Source organism: Onychostoma macrolepis, chromosome 20 (genome assembly GCF_012432095.1).
Source record: "Onychostoma macrolepis isolate SWU-2019 chromosome 20, ASM1243209v1, whole genome shotgun sequence".
Taxonomy (NCBI): Eukaryota; Metazoa; Chordata; class Actinopteri; order Cypriniformes; family Cyprinidae; genus Onychostoma; species Onychostoma macrolepis.
Window position 1 is genome coordinate 23,992,523 of NC_081174.1, and position 17,691 is coordinate 24,010,213.

The following is a 17,691-nucleotide window of genomic DNA, read 5'->3' on the forward strand; positions in this document are numbered from 1 at the left end:
TTGTAGACTTTTTCAGAGAGCCGCGGTCAGGTCAAAATGACTGTCGCCCACTGTGTAAAACAACAGCTCTAGATTGTATGTTTCTGACACAGTTGTTTACTTTCACAGCTTATTTGCTCCCATGAAAAACAGAGATTTCTGGTTGTAAAAACACCATGGAAAACAGCTGGATCTAATGTGCCAATAAGCCTTTTTATTTTTCATTTTCTGCTCTGATTCTTGGGAAAACATGCTAGAAAGTGTTAAACTGAGCAAAGAGTACTGCGCCCTTATTGGCAGCTGAAAGCATAATCAAATTAGGCAAAAATATTTAATAACTGAACACGCAAAGGGCGGGAATACTGGAATTTACAGTCCAACTACGGAGAAATCGAAGCAAACCAGAATCTATTACCTGTAAATCTTTGACCATCAGGATGATTGACGTGGCGAAAAAAACCAACACGGGGGCGATGAAATTCCATATGTGTGTGATGAAAGATGACATTGTAAAAATCGGTAAGATCATGCGCTAGTGTGCTGCGTGCAATCACAACGTAAGCTGGAATTTGAGTGAAGGAAAGTGCAGGGCAATGTGAATTTCTCATTTGTTTCCATACAAAGCATTCAAAAGCACAATTGGCCCATGCAAATATGCTGGTAGGCCAAGCTCAATGTGCAGAGACCACAGTAAAACTCAATGGCATGCCTGCAAGGGCTACGAGCAATGCAAATGTTCAGTGTTCTTCAAACTCACCTGTAATTCTGAGAGTTTGAAATAGCAAAACGAACACTTATATAACACCTGCACATGGTCCAAAGATTCTATCAGAAACCCTCAAAGTCACATCTGCACTGCCAAAAATAGCACCTAACATAATTAAGCTGCCACCTTTTTCTTATTAAGTAAATGTTTTGAGTACAATTAACTCAATGCAGTAACTGCTGCTTCTCTTTGTCTCTGTGACTAAACGTGTTTCATGCGTAGGTGTCTATAACGGGTCTGCAGTCTGTTAGTCAAGAGGGTCAGCCATGTAAATGTTTAAATAACTAAAGGACAGTGTCAACAGTGTTTTCAGACTGAGATGAGGTCAGCACCTTGTTTTGACATCACTGAGGTGATTTGTGAGAAACTGACTTCCTTTTCCCGAAACGTGATGATGAATGAAATATTTCTGTGACTGTTGCAGACCGAAGACGAGAAAGATTTTCAAAGTATGTGTTTCATTACAGGTATTAAGAGTTTCTTAAAGGAAACGACAGCAATCTATTTATAATTTTAAAAGAACAGGTCACCCAAACCAGGGTTATTGTCTAAAATAAAAACAATAAAACAAAATTACTAAAACTTAAACTAAAATTAAATCGGAAAAATTAAATCTAGTTCAAAATGCTAATAAAAACTATAGTAGTATCTCAATAAACATTGTCATCACTTACTCACCTTCATGTCGTTTTAAATGCAACACTGTAAACACTCCAAAAATGTTTTTTAAAAAAAGTAAAAAGCTAAATTCGCTTTTTGTGTTCCACAGAGAAAATAACAGTCTTCAGGTATGGAATGGTGAGTAAATATGACACGAGTTAAATTTTTTGGTGAACTGTTCCTTTCAAAAGAAAGTTTCAAGTTTCAAAAGCAGTTCATAATCATTTCAATCAATCATTTTACTGCTAGGCGATAAATTTATTCTGAAATCATAAATTGTGCTGAGTCTGATGCAAATTCCGAAATCACTGCTGGTAAACAAGCCTCTCTAGCAGGATAACTTGCATTCGGATGTCAGGGTCCCATATTTGCATTCATAAATACATTTGCATGACTTGGTTCACCCCAAAAATGAAAATTCTGTAATTTATTATGCTCACTTGGTCACCCTTTTCCATGCAATTAAGAGTACATGAGGAACAGAACTTTTAACCATCAAAAGGATGCAGAAGCACAGCAAGCACATTGAAAGTACACTGTAAAAAGTGATAAGTTGACTTAACTTATAAAAATTGAGAAAACCCGTTGCCTTAAAATTTTTAAGTACATGATAATTTAAAAATTTCATTTATTTCCTTTTTGAGATGTGATAGCAGTGAATAAGTTACTTTTAATCTCTGAATCATCAGAACTGAGTCAGTCTGATTCCAGAATGAATCTTTCAAACCAGTTTTGAGACCCATATGAACTGATTCATTGAAATGATCCAATTCAAAAGAATGATTTATTTGCAAATTTGATATTACTACTTCTCACATTAATTCTCATGAGTGCAGATGCACTGATTTTCAGTGAATAATGATTTAAATGTCACACAAACTTTCGTACTATCACAGATTTGGAATATATCGCACTACTTTTATGATACATTTATGGTGCTTTTGCAGGCTTTTTAAAGCATAGAAACTCCCCATTCTTTGTATTTGCATAGAATACATTTACATGGAAGTGCAACCAACTACATTCTACAAATTTCCTTTTGTATTCCAGAGAAGAAAGAAAGTCATATAATTTGGGGATGACATGAGGGTGAGTAAATGAGGACCAAATAATTTTCAGGTGAACTGATTTTGCCCAATATTGTGTTTGCTATCTACAGCAATTTTCCCAGTTCCACAAGTAAATTGCAACTCTGTTTTGCAAATGCAACTCTATTTTTATATTGCATTAAGAATGTATTGCAGTTCATTTCCTGGATTGGCTTTGATCATTTAGTCATAAGCATGCAAATTAAAACCCTGAATATTTAAAACATGAGATGAACAAAAAAATAATAATTCTTAAGTTTGTATGTTGAGAACTAACATCTTTAATAGTATTTGATGGCACGCACAACAGGGTCAAAAGGAGAACTAAAGGTGAGCGACCTCCCCTCTTATGATAAGTGCAACATCATCTCAAAACCACAAAAGTTTCCGACAGCAATGCACCCTGGGAAACACCATACACCTATGAGTTAGAGTAGATGTTTGCATGCAGCACCAGAAGACTAAGACGATCAAGTGGTGCTTATTTTGCTGAAGACCACAGACTGTTACTCTGTAAACATCAGCCCGCAATAACAATCAAAGCAAAGCCTCGGCAGAAAGTAGACATAATCCTGCATGATTCACACTAAATGCTCTAATAACAAGATGTTGACAGTCTTGGCTTTGAGCTGCCATCCCTTTGGAATGCCAGAAAAATAAACTGTCCTGTAAAGGACGTAAATGCAACCGCAGCTCTCCATTACTCATTTAGCCTCCCTTCCCTTCTCAGACTCCTCTCTCTTTGCTATTGTGTGAAGTCACTATCAATAGCTCAGGGTTTTGTTAAATTGGGGAGCGGAAGCAGCAGCGCCGTATCGCGAGGGGAGCACTCCGCGGCGCTGGGTCGTGCTATTGTTCTGATAAGGGCAGTGTGAGCTATATCGAGCTCAAGGAAAGGGATGCCGCTCTTTATAGCGTCTCCTTGACCTCACGGGTGTTGTTAAAGTTTCCACTGAGCAGTGAGGGAGGAAGTGGCTTTTAACCCCTTGAGAGGAACCACTCTGCGAGACAGGAAAGTGCAGAAGGCTCTGATACAGTATTTTCCACATCTGCAAGCAATACTCAGCAACATGGCCAAAGACTGGGTGTTATTTTCTGAAGGCTAGGCAGCCACCATTAGCCCCTCAAGAAGCAGAATGCACCCGCAGTCAGTGTAGCCAGCCTTACCACAAGCACTGACACGTTTTCACTGAGCAAAGACCAAAATAAGGGAAAGTGGTGTTGAATTATTGAAGATGCGAAGCTATGACCTTTGCTCTGTATTGTAAAATGGATCAAGAATGAAATTCCCTTTTAATTGCAGTTACATAATAATGAGGCTTAAATGAAAAAAGGCAATGTGTATATATATATAGTAAAAAAAGAATATACCTGTATGTATGTATGTATGTGTATATATATATATATATATATATATATATATATATATATGCGTATGTGTATATAGTAACATTAAAAACAATAAAATAAAAATTCATATATTACAAATGATTGATAGATACTTGACAGATACCATTTTGGTATTTCTACTTCAAATTTCAGGTTTAGTTCAATGTTTCTTTGTAATTTATTGTGAAATTTACTAGCAATTTCTGAGTGAAAATTATTTCTACTCTTTTATATAGATTTATAATTTTATTTTTATTTATTAAAATATTTTTTTTGTTTTTAGTGTACTGTTATATTGCATATTATTCCATTTTTTATTTTAAGTACTCGATTAAAAAAACAATAGCAGAGAGGTGTAGATCAGGACACAAAGTGTATTGTGACTTGAGCCTGACAAAGACATGAGGTCAGGGCTGGTTGTTTTGCTTTAGGCTAGAAAGATGATTTTCAGGTGTGTATTTGTACATATTGCTCATTCTAAGTAAATGGCGCTTTAAATTATGTGATATGCTAAAGCAAGTGGGCTACTTTCTTACAGGAAAAGGTAAGACATTTCAGATCAGCATCTGTATCTTGAAAATCCTGAGGTACAAGTTTCCTTTGGCAAGTTTCCTTTGGTACATTTCTAAATGGCATCAGACCATGTCTGTTCTGGAAAAGAAAAAATGTGCAGGAAATAAAGAGTCAAGAAACTGGAATCATCTTGACTCTTTAATACCTATTAAGTAGGAAGATATACAGCTCAACATGTCAGAAATCAAGAGTGTGTATTTTTAACATGAATTCCCCATTTTGACAGCTGAGAACTAGACTGTCACGTTTCTTGACACTCCTTCCCTTTCAAAGCATGTCATAGCTGTTCCTGCTTGTCCTGAAACCGGTCTTTTCCCATCAATGACAGGGGAGCTCTTTCACAGAAGCAAGACCTCCCATTAAACTGCCGTTTTACTGCATGCTAATGTACACAAAGGAGTAAAGCTGCTATAAGACGCTAAGCAGAAAGCTGTATCACTTGCTGCTTATGGGAAATAAAATACACCCTCTTCACCTATTTCCTTGTCTGAAGATGACGTATAATGGAGTTGTGAAGGGGTGGGTCTGCTCTGTGTAAGGGATAATGTACACAACGTAATAGCTCTGCTTCAGAACATAGTGAGCTGTCTACTGCTGCTTACATAGACAGCATCATAATTATCATAGAACCTCACGTTACTGACTGGAAACATTCTACAAATGCAGAAACTACACAGATATCAACACAAGAGACTTGACATGTCGCTAAGCTAATGCTATGACTTTTCAAAAGCATAAAAGCACACATATTTAAAAAATAATTTTTAATCACACTACACACTACTTTTTTATTCCTCTATTTAGTGCTTCATACAATACAGATTGTGTCAAAGCAGCTTTACTGAAAGTGGTATGTCACTAACGCAAACAAAATAAAATTTTTAATATAGTTTTAATATAATATAAATTCTATATTTTATTATACAAATGTTATATAAGCTTGTTGCCTTCACTAATGCATGCAATACCGCGTAATAATGTTTTATATATTTACATACATTTTAATGTTTATATTTGTATATTAATTTCATTTCTCTATTTTATTAAGTCCATTGAAATAAAATATATACTGTGTGTATATATATATATATATATATATATATATATAAATGAAATTATAATTTTATATATGCAGTTAAATGGATGCATAATGGTTTCTGTTTTTTATTTTTTGCAAACTTTAATTTAGCCTGACTTTGTTACACTGGAACTAAATGTCTGTATATCCTTTTATGGACACTGAAAGTTATGCATTACGTTGCCTTAAAATATAGATATCTTAGAACACGATATCTTAGCATAATTAAGTTTCATGCTGTTTTAGGCAGCTCACATGGTTTTGAATCAGAGAAAATACCTACTGACTGTACATTATTTTGTGAATTATACAACTGCATGAAATATTGACTTGATTCAAAGCTACTTTTTTTTAAAAGGAGTAAAAGACCATCAAATCAGTTCCCTGAATCAGCAGTCAGTTATACAGTTTAGCGGTGCAAAATGCCATGACTGACCAATCGGAATCAAGTATTCCAGCAAGCCGTGTAATAAGGATAGGCATGCAGCTTTTAGTTGGGTTACGCCTGTGCATCAAAGTCACCACATCAAGAGAGTGTAGCGATGTGCAGGGGGCATCAAAGAAGTAGCTCACTGCTCATTTCCAGGAGTAAACCATTACACTCATCAGTTTCTGAGAAAGACACTCAGCCAGCTGTGCTAAGAATGGCTCATGCCATTCTGTGGCTCTTCTTCTTTTGGTTAAATTAGTAGAGGTAAATTGAAATGCATAAAAAAAAAAAAAACATTTAACTACAATTAAAAACAAACTAGAGCTCTTTCGTCCCATATTAAGTGTAAACAACCACACATTAGTAGTAGTAGGGTGGTTTCCCCGTATCGAAGTGTTCTACGATGCATATGAGTGAAGCCTGTTGTTAAAAAAGTGGCCGGCGCAACAACAAAAAAAAGGGCCAGTGCACTTCCTGTCTGTTGCATATGAAACGGCTCCCTCCAGCAGCACTGCTGCAGCAAAGAACCCCAGCTGTTTGAACCAGGCATGCCTTGACGTCAGCTGGTCGCCAGGCAACCGTCAACCACAGGGGTGTTACATTTTCCATTGCTCGTAGCCTTCAGATCCTCCAGTGTATCATGCTACAGCACTTGTATGCTCACAGTTGGGGTGATAGAATCAACCTCACACAAAAACTGTTTGTGCTGGGTTGGCTAGCACGCCGCTGCAGGAGTGTAAAAGTTCAGAGCAAAGCCACGCTAAGACTGAACAAATACACAGGGCTTGTTTTGTCAGTCTATATCTGGTTGCTGAACATTTAGACTTTATTTGAACAACACATACTTTTAGTACATTTAGACTTAACTCTAATAAATCTTTCTGTGTGTATTTAAGTGCTTTAAAATGTCAACTTCTGCCTTCACCAGTGGTGCAAGTTTGGGGCTGGACTACCAGTTAGTTAAACTAATGGAAGATGGGGGCGGGTGAAAGTATTTGCTAAACCTATTTTAAACTATTATTATTTTTGCAGTTCCATTTGGTGCCACTAGTAGATTTTAAAGTGAATTACAACTATAATATGAAGCAAGCCTGTTTACTTTTTGATGCACGTTCCCACTCCTATAGTGAATGATTTATTTAGGTTTATTTATTTAGGTTGTTTGTTCGGCACAAATTTGGAGAAATTTAGCATTATATCACTTGCTCACCAATGGATCCTTTGCAGTGAATGGGTGCCTTCAGAATGAGAGCTGATAAAAACATCACAATAAATCCAGTCCATCAATTAATGTATTTTAAAGTTTAGAAGAAACAAATCCATCATTAAGACATTTTAACTTTAAACCTTTTTTAACTGTTGCTTTTGGCCCAAATATGTGCCATTTTCCATAATAACACTTCCTCCAGTTAAAAAAAAAGTCCTTCCCCTGTTATTCTCTCACATCGAAATCCACCAGTATACATTATTTGTTTAGAAATGTTTTGGACTGTTTTACTTGTAAATGGTTTTTGATCTGTGCATATTTCTCTCCTGATTCAGATGACTTTTTCACTGGATTAAGCAATGTTATGAGAAATCTTTATTTGGAGGAAACAACTGTTTGAATATAGAATTTTTTTTTTTTTTAATTTCACAAGACATTCATGGATGGACTGGATTTGTGTGGATTACTTGTGGATTATTGTGATGTTTGGAGCTGTTTAGACTCTCATTCTGATGGCACCCATTACTGCCAATGCACATTTTTACTGGCTCCCTTTTAGTTTATAATGCTCACTTTTTACTATCCAATCAATTTATGATCTCTAAAGTGGTGACTTATTTGGTATAATTAAATAATTTTGTGCTGTCCATGATACTGCTTTAAGATCAACAATAAACAGCCTGTGAGTGTGTTCATTCAGTTTGCACAACTTTTTTTGACATGAACATGTGTGCCACACACACTATCTCTAGAAAGCTGTCCGCCCACATGTTGTAGCCTGCAGCCTACAACGATCCACAGGCCTAGACATGTTTCATCATACCTTATTCAAATTCTCACATAAAATTTAAAACCTGTTGGGCTTATATTAGAGTTAAAACAACCATTAATATGCCAAAGCTTATTAAACTGCCAATCATTTTAATGTAACGTAATATCATTTCAATATTGACCTAATACAGTCAACATCAAGGCCTACAAAAGCAGAACAAATATAGAGTTATTTTTAAGCTTTAGATACCAGAGACATGCGATAGATGTGCAAATACATAAAATAATCTCTAAAAATAATACTTATTTTTATAATAAAGCTGTGTTTTTCAACCAGTTTTAATTCAAGATCCAGATTTTACATTGAACCAAAGTGGTACAGTTGCTCAGACACTCAAATAATTTTTATTATTAATTATGATTTACACTATTATTATTATGATGTTTAATAGTTTAATTATGCATATTATAATGCATGGATGTATTTTCTCTTGCCTTTTAGAAGTTGATTAATTCCACTTTAATTTGCTTTCCTAATTATACATGATTATATGGTTAGATAATTTTTCCCTTTATTTTATTATTTTAATTCTATTTTATATATTATATTGTGTGTGGGTGGGGGTAGATTGTTGTATTTTTTTCCCCTTGCAGAGAATAATTAAACCTATTTATTTTTGCTATTATATGTGGTTATATGGTTAGTTGCATTTTATTTTTTATATACTATTATTATTAGGCTACTATTAGTATTATTTTATTCTATTTTGTATATTATATTGTGTGGGGCGATGTATTTTCTTTTTCGTTTCAGAAGTTATTTAATCCCATTTATTTTGCTATCCTAACTATACATGATTATATGGTTAGTTATTTGCATTTAACATTGTTTTTTTCACCTTCTGTTCCTATTAGCACAGAGCTGCGACACACCAGAAGAGAACCGCTGCTTGTAACACAACTTGTTTGAATCATGCAATAAAATGCAGCTCGGCACTGTGGTAAGTAAACAAAAAGTAGCAAAGACTTGCGATATAAATGCTCACAGCTTTGCTCACAGCAGGCTTGGTTAGGCTACACTTGCTGTTGGGTTTGCTAGAGCAAGTAACCACAAGCCTCTGTGCAGAGACAGACAAACACACACACAAGGGTTCTTCCCTCATCTGATTGACACAGGAAAAGGAGACACCAAATCAGTTACTGAGCATGCAGAAAAGTGAACCACACCTCTGACTTACACCGGGACAGTGTTACCTTGCATATCTGATCTTCCTTATTAATAGAACTTGCCGCATAAACAACAACAGTGCATTGCAAGCGTGAGTCAAAGCAGCAGAAAGAATATTTTTAAAGATACACAACAATAATTATTTTTAACAGGGGCAAAGCAGAGCAAATGGTGCATTTTTGCACACCTTACAACCAGTCCAGGTGCATTCCCCAGACACATCCTGGCGACACACCTTTAACCTGGTCGCAAGGAGGAAGTGCACAGAAAGTTTCATCTTGAGAAACTAAGCTGTGGTATAGTTTCACTTTCTGTGCTATTTGAAAACATTTGGAGATCCAAAAAAAAATGACTGAGTTTGCAGTCTCGGTGAAGTGAAATGTACAACAGCTGTCAAAGGAACCGTGCTTGAGGAATCCCCTCTGCTGAGCACATGGGACGTAATTAGCAGTACTAAACCACAACACACCACCATTAGCGCTTAAAAGGCAAGCCCACTGGAAACTTTTCTGGGTCACTTGTTTGACCGAAAGCACTGATAACAAGTTTGTGGTTTTTTATCACCATTCAATTTTCCGAAGAGCCGGTGCAGCCCCCAAAACCGAAACCACGCTGCAAGTGTTTGTAGAGTAAAATGAGCACAGATATGTTTATTTCTCATGAATTTCACCCCAGACCGTGTTACTGTGAATGGCGAGAGGCTAAGCAGAACCATGGAATGTACGATAAACCTGTTTTGGAAGAAAGAATGAGATCATCAAAAGCATCTGTTTTTAGTGATTTTTAGTTGATAACCCTTTGAAAAACTTCCTTGTGATAGTCTTGTGATCCCTCAGAGCCTGGAAACAACCGAGTGAAAAAAACTTAAATGACCACAGAATGTTTCAACAGTCTAAGAACACAATGTGAGCCAAAGGGCTTTCCTACAACACTCTTTAAAATAAAGGTTATTTATTGGCATCAATGGTTCTATGAAGAACCTTGATCATCCATGGAAACTTTTAAACGCAGAAAAGGTTCTTTATAGTTGAAAAAGGTTCTTTAGAACTGAAAGGCTCTTTTGGGAACCAAAAATGGTTTTTCTATGGCATCACTGCAAAAAGACCCTTTTGGAACTTTTATTTTTAAGAGTGAGGGCTAGTTTAAGAAAAGAAAGTAAAGCCTGCAGAGACAGATATTTATTGTGCTTATATATATATAAATTATTAAAAGCACAAGAATGCATAACATTTATATATAGAATATATTTGTGTGTGAACATAATCTAGGGATGTACAAGACTACTTATTTTATTTTATTTACACACTTTTTGCCTTTATTACACAGGACAATTTCAAAGCAACAGGAAAGTACAGAGAGAGAGTGAACAGTACTAGAATATGACCTTGGACCGACTTGAACCCGGATCCCTCTGTCATGGCACAGTCGACAAATCTTTTTGTAAGGAAAACCACATGTATTATTATCCTTATTATTCTGGTTTCAAGTTCAACTGTCAGACACATTTCACATACGAACGGCTACAAAGAGCAAAACAGGAGAGAATAGAGTGCAAGATTCTCAAGACTTGTTTTTAAAAAATAAAACAAATTCACTTATACGGACTGTCTTAAAAATGCAAAATTGCCCTTGAGGGCAGCAATTCGACAGATAGCACATATATCTCGGGTAACAGAAATCCCGAGTCCTTTCCCACCATGCCAATAAAATGTCAAATCAAACAAAAAACTACTAAAAATACTTTTTAGCAGCAATTTTGACAACATGCTAATCAACTAGTTAGTTTTCAGACTAGTCGATTAGTAGACAACTGAAATTCATCCCTAATGTAAGCTATATAAAGCTAAAAAAATACTTACAAATACTTTACAAATACTTGTCATGCACCTTTTTTAATTAAAGGTCATTAACTAAAATACATTTTTCAGACCAGTAAAGTGAGCATCGGAAAGTTCACTTTAATTGACTGTTCCCTAAATTCCAACCACATGCGGCCCTCCAAAACCAAAGCCATTCCATTGTAAACGCACATGTCCGGGAACAGCAAAGATTTCATTGCAGAAGTTCAAGGCTATCAAGTAATCTCGCTCTTGTGATCACTGTGAATAGTTAAACAATCTTTTATGAGTGCTATCATTCCTCCAGATGGTACAATAGGATGTTTGCTCTCCTACGCTGTGTTTATAAGGAACAGACGTCACATTAAGGGACCTGCGGCGTAGAGCCTGTGTGGCACTTAGTGTGAGGCTGGAGGACTGTGTGACATCCATGTCTAAACAATGAGCTTCTCTGTAACAGCACGCTAGCCACAGGGTCTCTTGATGCGTCTGCAAGCGCGACATGCCTAAATAGGCGGGCCAACACATTCTCACGAGGGCAAACATGTCACAGAGACAAGTGCAACCCCCTAGAAAGTGCGTCACATGTCACTTGTGCAGAATATGATGAGGTATAAGATGAATTCTTTATAGCTGCTAATGCAGTTGACTATCAGGTCTCCGTGTTTCATTTACTTGTACTGAATGTTTTTGTTTGAAAAGCTAATAATATACAAGTAAAGAGTTCATTTACATCTAACCACTTCATTACAAATCATGAATAAAATTTAGAGTATGGACCCATGGAACAGTTGCTGTCGCTAACTTTATACACTGCTATTTGTTCCTAACTCTGCTTTTGTACTTTGTTTAAAGGGCGGCCAAATGAAGTCAGAGAAAAAAAGTCCATCTGACAGCAAGGCACAGAAGTACCTTTGTATGTGAGAATGTCAACAGTTACTCAGGGTGAATACAGACGAGCCCCGAACAGGAAAGCACAAGGACAGTGTGAATGCAATGGAGGAAGTCGAGAATACACAACTTGTGGGACTGACCGGTACGTGTACAAGCTATCACGTATAAGGCAAAATCTATGCCTCTGAAAGCATCTCTGCCAAGTACAGAAACTGTAGACACCTAAAAAGCATTGTGATTGATAGCAGCATCATCACATTTCTTAAGCGTTCCTGTAGCTCAACAGTAAATCAGTAATGCATGGCACTACCAAAACCAAAGTGGTTTCCAATTCATGAGTTCGATTCCCAGGAAATGGATGAACTGATAAAACATATACCTTGGCTGTAATGCAAGTCACTTTCGATTACTGTGTCTGTTCAATTCATAAATATAAGCTACATTTGCTCCCCCAAACTGGAAACCCATCAAACCACTGTGTCTTACAGAATCAGTGACTGAATCAAAGGAAGGACAGGTTGTCAGAGCTTTGGCACAGAAGGTAGAGCGTTGCGCCAGACATGTGTGATCATGTGGAACCTGTTCAAGTCCCGGTCCTGTCTAGCTTCCTGTACACTTCCAGAAAAAATGTACAAAAATTATAACTTTAAGGGGACAATACCTTGTCACTGGGAAAGTATGCTTAAAAAGACAACTTTTACCTTACTTCCCCCTTAAAGGAACTTAGTAGCACTTTTAGGGGAACATATTACTACTCTAAGGTGCTAAGATGCACCTTTTAGGGTAAAAAAAAAAAAAGATACAAAGTTGTCCCTTAAGGGTACTTGCCCCCATGACATGAAAGACACTTTTTTCTGACACTGTATTTTCCAGTAAATTATCCACTATCCTGTCTACGAAAGCCAACAAATTAAGTATAAAAGAGAACAGCGTATAACAGGTGGTCTTACCGCTTTCTGTTGTGTCTGCAGGAATGCTGGGGACCGCTCTGTGTCGCTGGAAATGTCGTCCTCTGATTCCTCCCAGGAAGAGGAGAATCCCGTTGATGAGGCAGAAGAAGAGGAGAGCTTCCTCAGGGCTCTGTAAGGCTGAGGACTAACCTGGGGCTCCTTGCCCTCCCCACTGACATCCATGCCGTGGTCCGTAATAATGACAGCAGGGATGGAGCCCACCTCTGGACTGACCCCGTCGGGCTCTGCCTGGGTTTGTTTTGGCTCAGCTCCCTCCTTTGTTAAACATGTCTCAGTCCAAGATGCTGAGCGCTTGTTGGCCTCTGGTGAAGTCCTGGAGTGGTTGTCGGTAGAGCTGTCAGCTTCGCTCTTAGTTCCTGCTGATGTGCTCTCAATTGGGCCGCCCTCTTCTGTATTTGGGTCAGCCCCGTTCTTCTCTTCACCACTGACCTGCAGCCCCTCCTCCATGCCGGAGAAGCGCTTTCCATTTTGCAGTTCTTTGGGGATCCCCGTTGAGTGATCCTTGTTCTGCATCAGAAGTGTTTCCTCTGGGTTTAAGGAGACATTGGCAAGTTGGACAGGGACAAAATTCAGGGGAGTTTTCCTGGAAATCCGCGGGCTTCGTTGAGCCTCTCGGCTGTGAGTCTGAGCCGATATTTGGGCTTCAAACAGGTCCACCTTCTTGTTCACCTCCACGTTCTGCAGTTCCTTGTGGCGCTCTAGTTGCTGAGCAGCACGTCGTTCTTCGTTCTCCTGTTCTTCCTCCAAGCCGGACCCGCTCAATCTTCGCACACGATTTCCCACATGCACACCCAGCGATTCCGGCCGTCGACATGGTGAAAGCGCCCTTTGGCAACTGGAACTGGTAGCTGTTGGGAAGACGAAGGATTTTCCTGGTGACCCAGGGCTCAGGCTGCCGGGGCTAAAGGGACCTCCGCTGCCCCCCAGCACCGGGCTAAATGTAGAACGACTGGGCACTGGGAGCACAGGTCTTCCTGTCCGAGGGCTGCTCTTATTGGTCAGGTTGTTGGGGTTCATCATTATCAGGCTGTTCAGAGCATAAGCTGCCATAGTGGCAGGCTGACTCTGTCCGTTTTTGCTCCCATTTAGGTCTACTCATCCAAAGTCCACTGCCCTTTGGAGCCAACCATTGTTAGGAGGAATCAAGGAAAGCTGACACTTAGAATAAAATACAATCCCAGACTCCTTTCCTCATTCACATATTATATCCACTACTGGTTCATGCTTTAGCAGGGTGCTGAAACAAAGCACAAAGAGATGGTTTAAATAGTCAATAATATCAAGTTTCAATGGTTACCGTACTGTTGTGCAAAACACTGAATGTGATGGCTGTGATAACAAGCAAGACTGCCTGAATAAATTCAGAAAATGTGAGGGCATTTCAGAAATGCAAAAGTGCTGATTATTGTGGTCACTGTCGATATATTCATTTGCATTAAACACTTCTGCTGAAATACAGACAATAAATGTGTCTTGTGTAAATGCCTTCTGCTGATCACCAAAGATTTTTATAATTGTGTTGGTTTTGATTGCTATCAAGATGTTTCCGTTGGCCTCTGCAGTGAGACTGCCAATTGTTTTAGCAAGTTTTGCTTGTCCTTCTGACTAATACTCACTCATTTATTTGTCTGAATAATCTTTACAAAATCACACTGCTTATTCAGTCAGGGGAGTCTACATATTATGAACCCACAGTTTTAAGTGCGTCAGACAAAATACCTTTTTCCATTTGCAGAAACATAGACAGAGCGGATCAAATATAACCTTTCAACATAACATAACCTTTTATGTCTTCGCCTGGAAAAGAGAATGACTGAGGGTGTAATACAATACAACTTCATGCAAAAAAAAAAATTTTTTCCAAATACCATAACCCTTATATCACATTTAATTTGACTTGCCAGTCTGTAAACGAAAAGATAACGGTGCACATTAATTCTCTAATACCAAAAAAGCACCTGCGTCTTTTTACTGTGCTATCAGCGACGGTTGTGAGGCCTGAACCCTGCTGATGTTAAGCATCTTAAGGAAAAACAGTCAGTGAGGTGTCCATTAGCTGCTTCCATTTATAGCGAAAGTTACGACATGGGGAAAAAGTTTAGTTTAACTGGTGCATTGAAATTTGATTAACTCAAAGGCTGAGGCAAATGATTTCATAATGAACCAGAACAATTTCCTGTAAGTTTTCCAAGTGGGACTAATTATTTTTGCAGTTGAGACAAATGAACCGAGGATCAACACACCCAAAGAAAGCAGCAAAATATATGTGTATAGAAACTGTTTAGTTGCAAATATATAATTTTCCTAAACATGCTGTCAAGATGCTCACCTTCCAGCAACCATATGCGAATTAAAACATCCACCTCTTCAGGATGAACTCGGTTGTTCGATTAAATAGCGATGCCTTTCGTAGAGTCAAGATAAACATCACATGCTTTGACTAAGAAGTCAGATGGGACGGGCACATTGTGCCCTGCATTTTAACTTGAGGGGGAGAGGTCAAAGCTGGAATGCACCTCCTCTCTCTCAACCCAACCACCACCCTTTTAAGTGATTTTAACGGTCCATTATTGCTCTGACAATTCAAATGCATCTTGAGGCATCCCACCTCACTGGTGTACCACACTGTTTGTGTTTCACAGCAAAAGCCGTTCATCATCACAGAGGGTCATAACACAGCAGAGGGCTAATATGAACTAATATGACAAAAAAAAAAGACTCTTGTGAGGCTTTAAGCGTTTCAATAAAAGCCCTTCACTGAACTGCCCACTCTTTGGCATTCATTGAATTTGAATGAGCTGGAAAACACGTGGTGTCTCTCTCTTGTGAACTCAATAGAAGCATTTGCCACATTCTTATTCCAAGAAAAATTATATTCCATTGAGAGTATCACTTGTTAACTAATGTATAAGTACATACATACTTATAGCCTACATACATTATATAAGTACATAATAAGAACATAAATGGATAGTGAAGTTCTAAATAAAATTTGCAGAGGTAGAACACATGCATTCACACCTTACATTTAGTGTATCTTGGGCAGTTTTTCTATATTTCCATAGTATTTTAATCAATTTTCAGAACAGCGGTACCCAAAGCATACACTTTCTATTGTATTGTCATCACTACTTAAGATGTCTCAACAACCCCTTAATAACAAACCCCGAATAGAAAAAGCTTACATTATAACAGATCTCTGCAATGCTCTCAATACACTTCGTTAAGTCAGATAGTTCATTCTGACTGTTTTAGGTCTCCTCCTTCATGTAGATGTTTCTAAAAAAGTTAACTTCTACAGCATGTCACACCAAAGTCGGATGCTTACCTACAAGTCTCCTTGTTGCAGACGCTGTTGTTTAATTGTCGCTGAAGCGCGGTTTCGTGAATTCGGAAGACGTAGCAGAATAATAACTTGAGCTGCTCCGCTGCTGTTACATTCCAAGAGTTCTTTCGCCAATATAAATCAATGTAGCTGTGTTACTGTGTATCACACGAGCTGTTCGACACCTCGCGTCAGAGCCGTATGTTTGTTTAATGTACAAAAGGCAGGAAGGAAGTTAAAATGACAGTGAGTCTGAATTCAACGGAACAGGCAGAGCCTCCCTGAGCTCTTTCGCACATTGAGCACAAGGGGAAGAACGAGGCTTGATGTCTAAGACTTCAGCTCAGAACAGAAGAACTCTATTTAATTGATTACTTTATTTACTAGACTGCTGAATATATGGATGTTTGTTTTGGTTTCTTGTTTTGTTTACACGTAATTTACAAATCAAAGTTTTTCACCCACTTGACAATGTATTTTATCTTGAAGGGTGTATATATATATATATATATATATACACACACACACATACACACATGTATATAATGTAATTTAATATAATGTTACAGTAAAACATGCAAACATCAATTTAATATTTAATAATTATATTACACTGTATTGCATTATATTCATGTGTTTTTATTTATGTATGTTTATGTATTTTTATTTCTAAAATAAATATTTATGTGTGTGTGTGTGTGTTTGTGAAGTGAAACATATAATGCAAATATTAATTTAAAAGAAAAGTATTGTGCGATATAATTATTGTATTATAATACATTAATGTATTTTTATTTTGTATATTTATGTATTTTTATTTCTAAAATAAATATTTATGTGTATATTTTCAATTAATATAACATATTTTAAAGTGGGTACATGAGTTATACATGTAATTTACATATCCACTTTAAAGTATTTCATATTAATATAAAAAATATGTAATAATATCATGTTTTAACAAAAGATGCAACAAAAGATTTCTTGCTCTCTCTTTCTACTTACATTTTCAATATTTGATTCTTAATTTAATGTTTAGTCGTTCTTAATCCATAATATATTTGCATCCTCGCTATTAAGCATTATGTAGTTATATGTGCTGATATTATTAATGAAAGTTATTATTAAGTGTTAACCATAAATTCTTTTAACAACCAGTATTTGTAGTTTGAATGACTCACCGACTAAGCAGAAGAAGGGTCTTAGAAGCTCAGTGGGAATGTCTTCTTTGATGTATGCTCATGAAAACCATAAAAACAGGCCTAGACTCTGTCAGAGGTCAGAAATTATGATATGAAGCCAGTTCTTTAACTGGGACTGACCTGCTAATATATAGTTCACCTACCACAACAATTCCTAGTACTGCTCCCAATGTACAGTATGATTACATCGCCCTGATTTTCTCTCTCATGCACTGATGACCAGCCCCACCGAACAAAGGAAAGTGTGTCATATGCACCAGTAAAGTGGATGGAAAATATAATGCTTCAGTGG

The 17,691-nt window shown here is 37.3% G+C and overlaps 1 protein-coding gene and 1 long non-coding RNA gene across 5 annotated transcripts in view; one reads left to right on the top strand and one right to left on the bottom strand.

Moving 5' to 3' along the window:
• Positions 1 to 13,011, top strand: part of LOC131526999 (uncharacterized) — a 30,588-nt gene extending 17,577 nt beyond the window's left edge. For 2 of the 3 annotated variants that reach the window (XR_009267573.1, XR_009267575.1), the window contains exons 2-5: positions 8,857 to 8,942; positions 10,496 to 10,609; positions 11,863 to 12,043; positions 12,873 to 13,011. This is a non-coding gene — a long non-coding RNA (uncharacterized LOC131526999). Of the gene's footprint in view, positions 1 to 8,856; positions 8,943 to 10,495; positions 10,610 to 11,862; positions 12,044 to 12,389; positions 12,443 to 12,872 lie in introns of all 3 variants that reach the window. The other variant, XR_009267574.1, reaches the window with a different exon arrangement.
• The window catches only part of itpkb (inositol-trisphosphate 3-kinase B), a 31,570-nt gene extending 15,120 nt beyond the window's left edge, over positions 1 to 16,450 (bottom strand). Inside the window, exons 1-2 of one of the 2 annotated variants that reach the window (XM_058755779.1) lie at positions 16,201 to 16,450; positions 12,852 to 14,109 (exon numbers count right to left, since the gene is read on the bottom strand). In XM_058755779.1, coding sequence (XP_058611762.1) covers positions 12,852 to 13,922 — 1,071 coding nt within the window. In that variant the 5' untranslated portion in view covers positions 13,923 to 14,109; positions 16,201 to 16,450. Of the gene's footprint in view, positions 1 to 12,851; positions 14,110 to 15,201; positions 15,314 to 16,200 lie in introns of those variants that run through there. The other variant, XM_058755780.1, reaches the window with a different exon arrangement.
• Between the last annotated feature and the right edge of the window lie 1,241 nt (positions 16,451 to 17,691).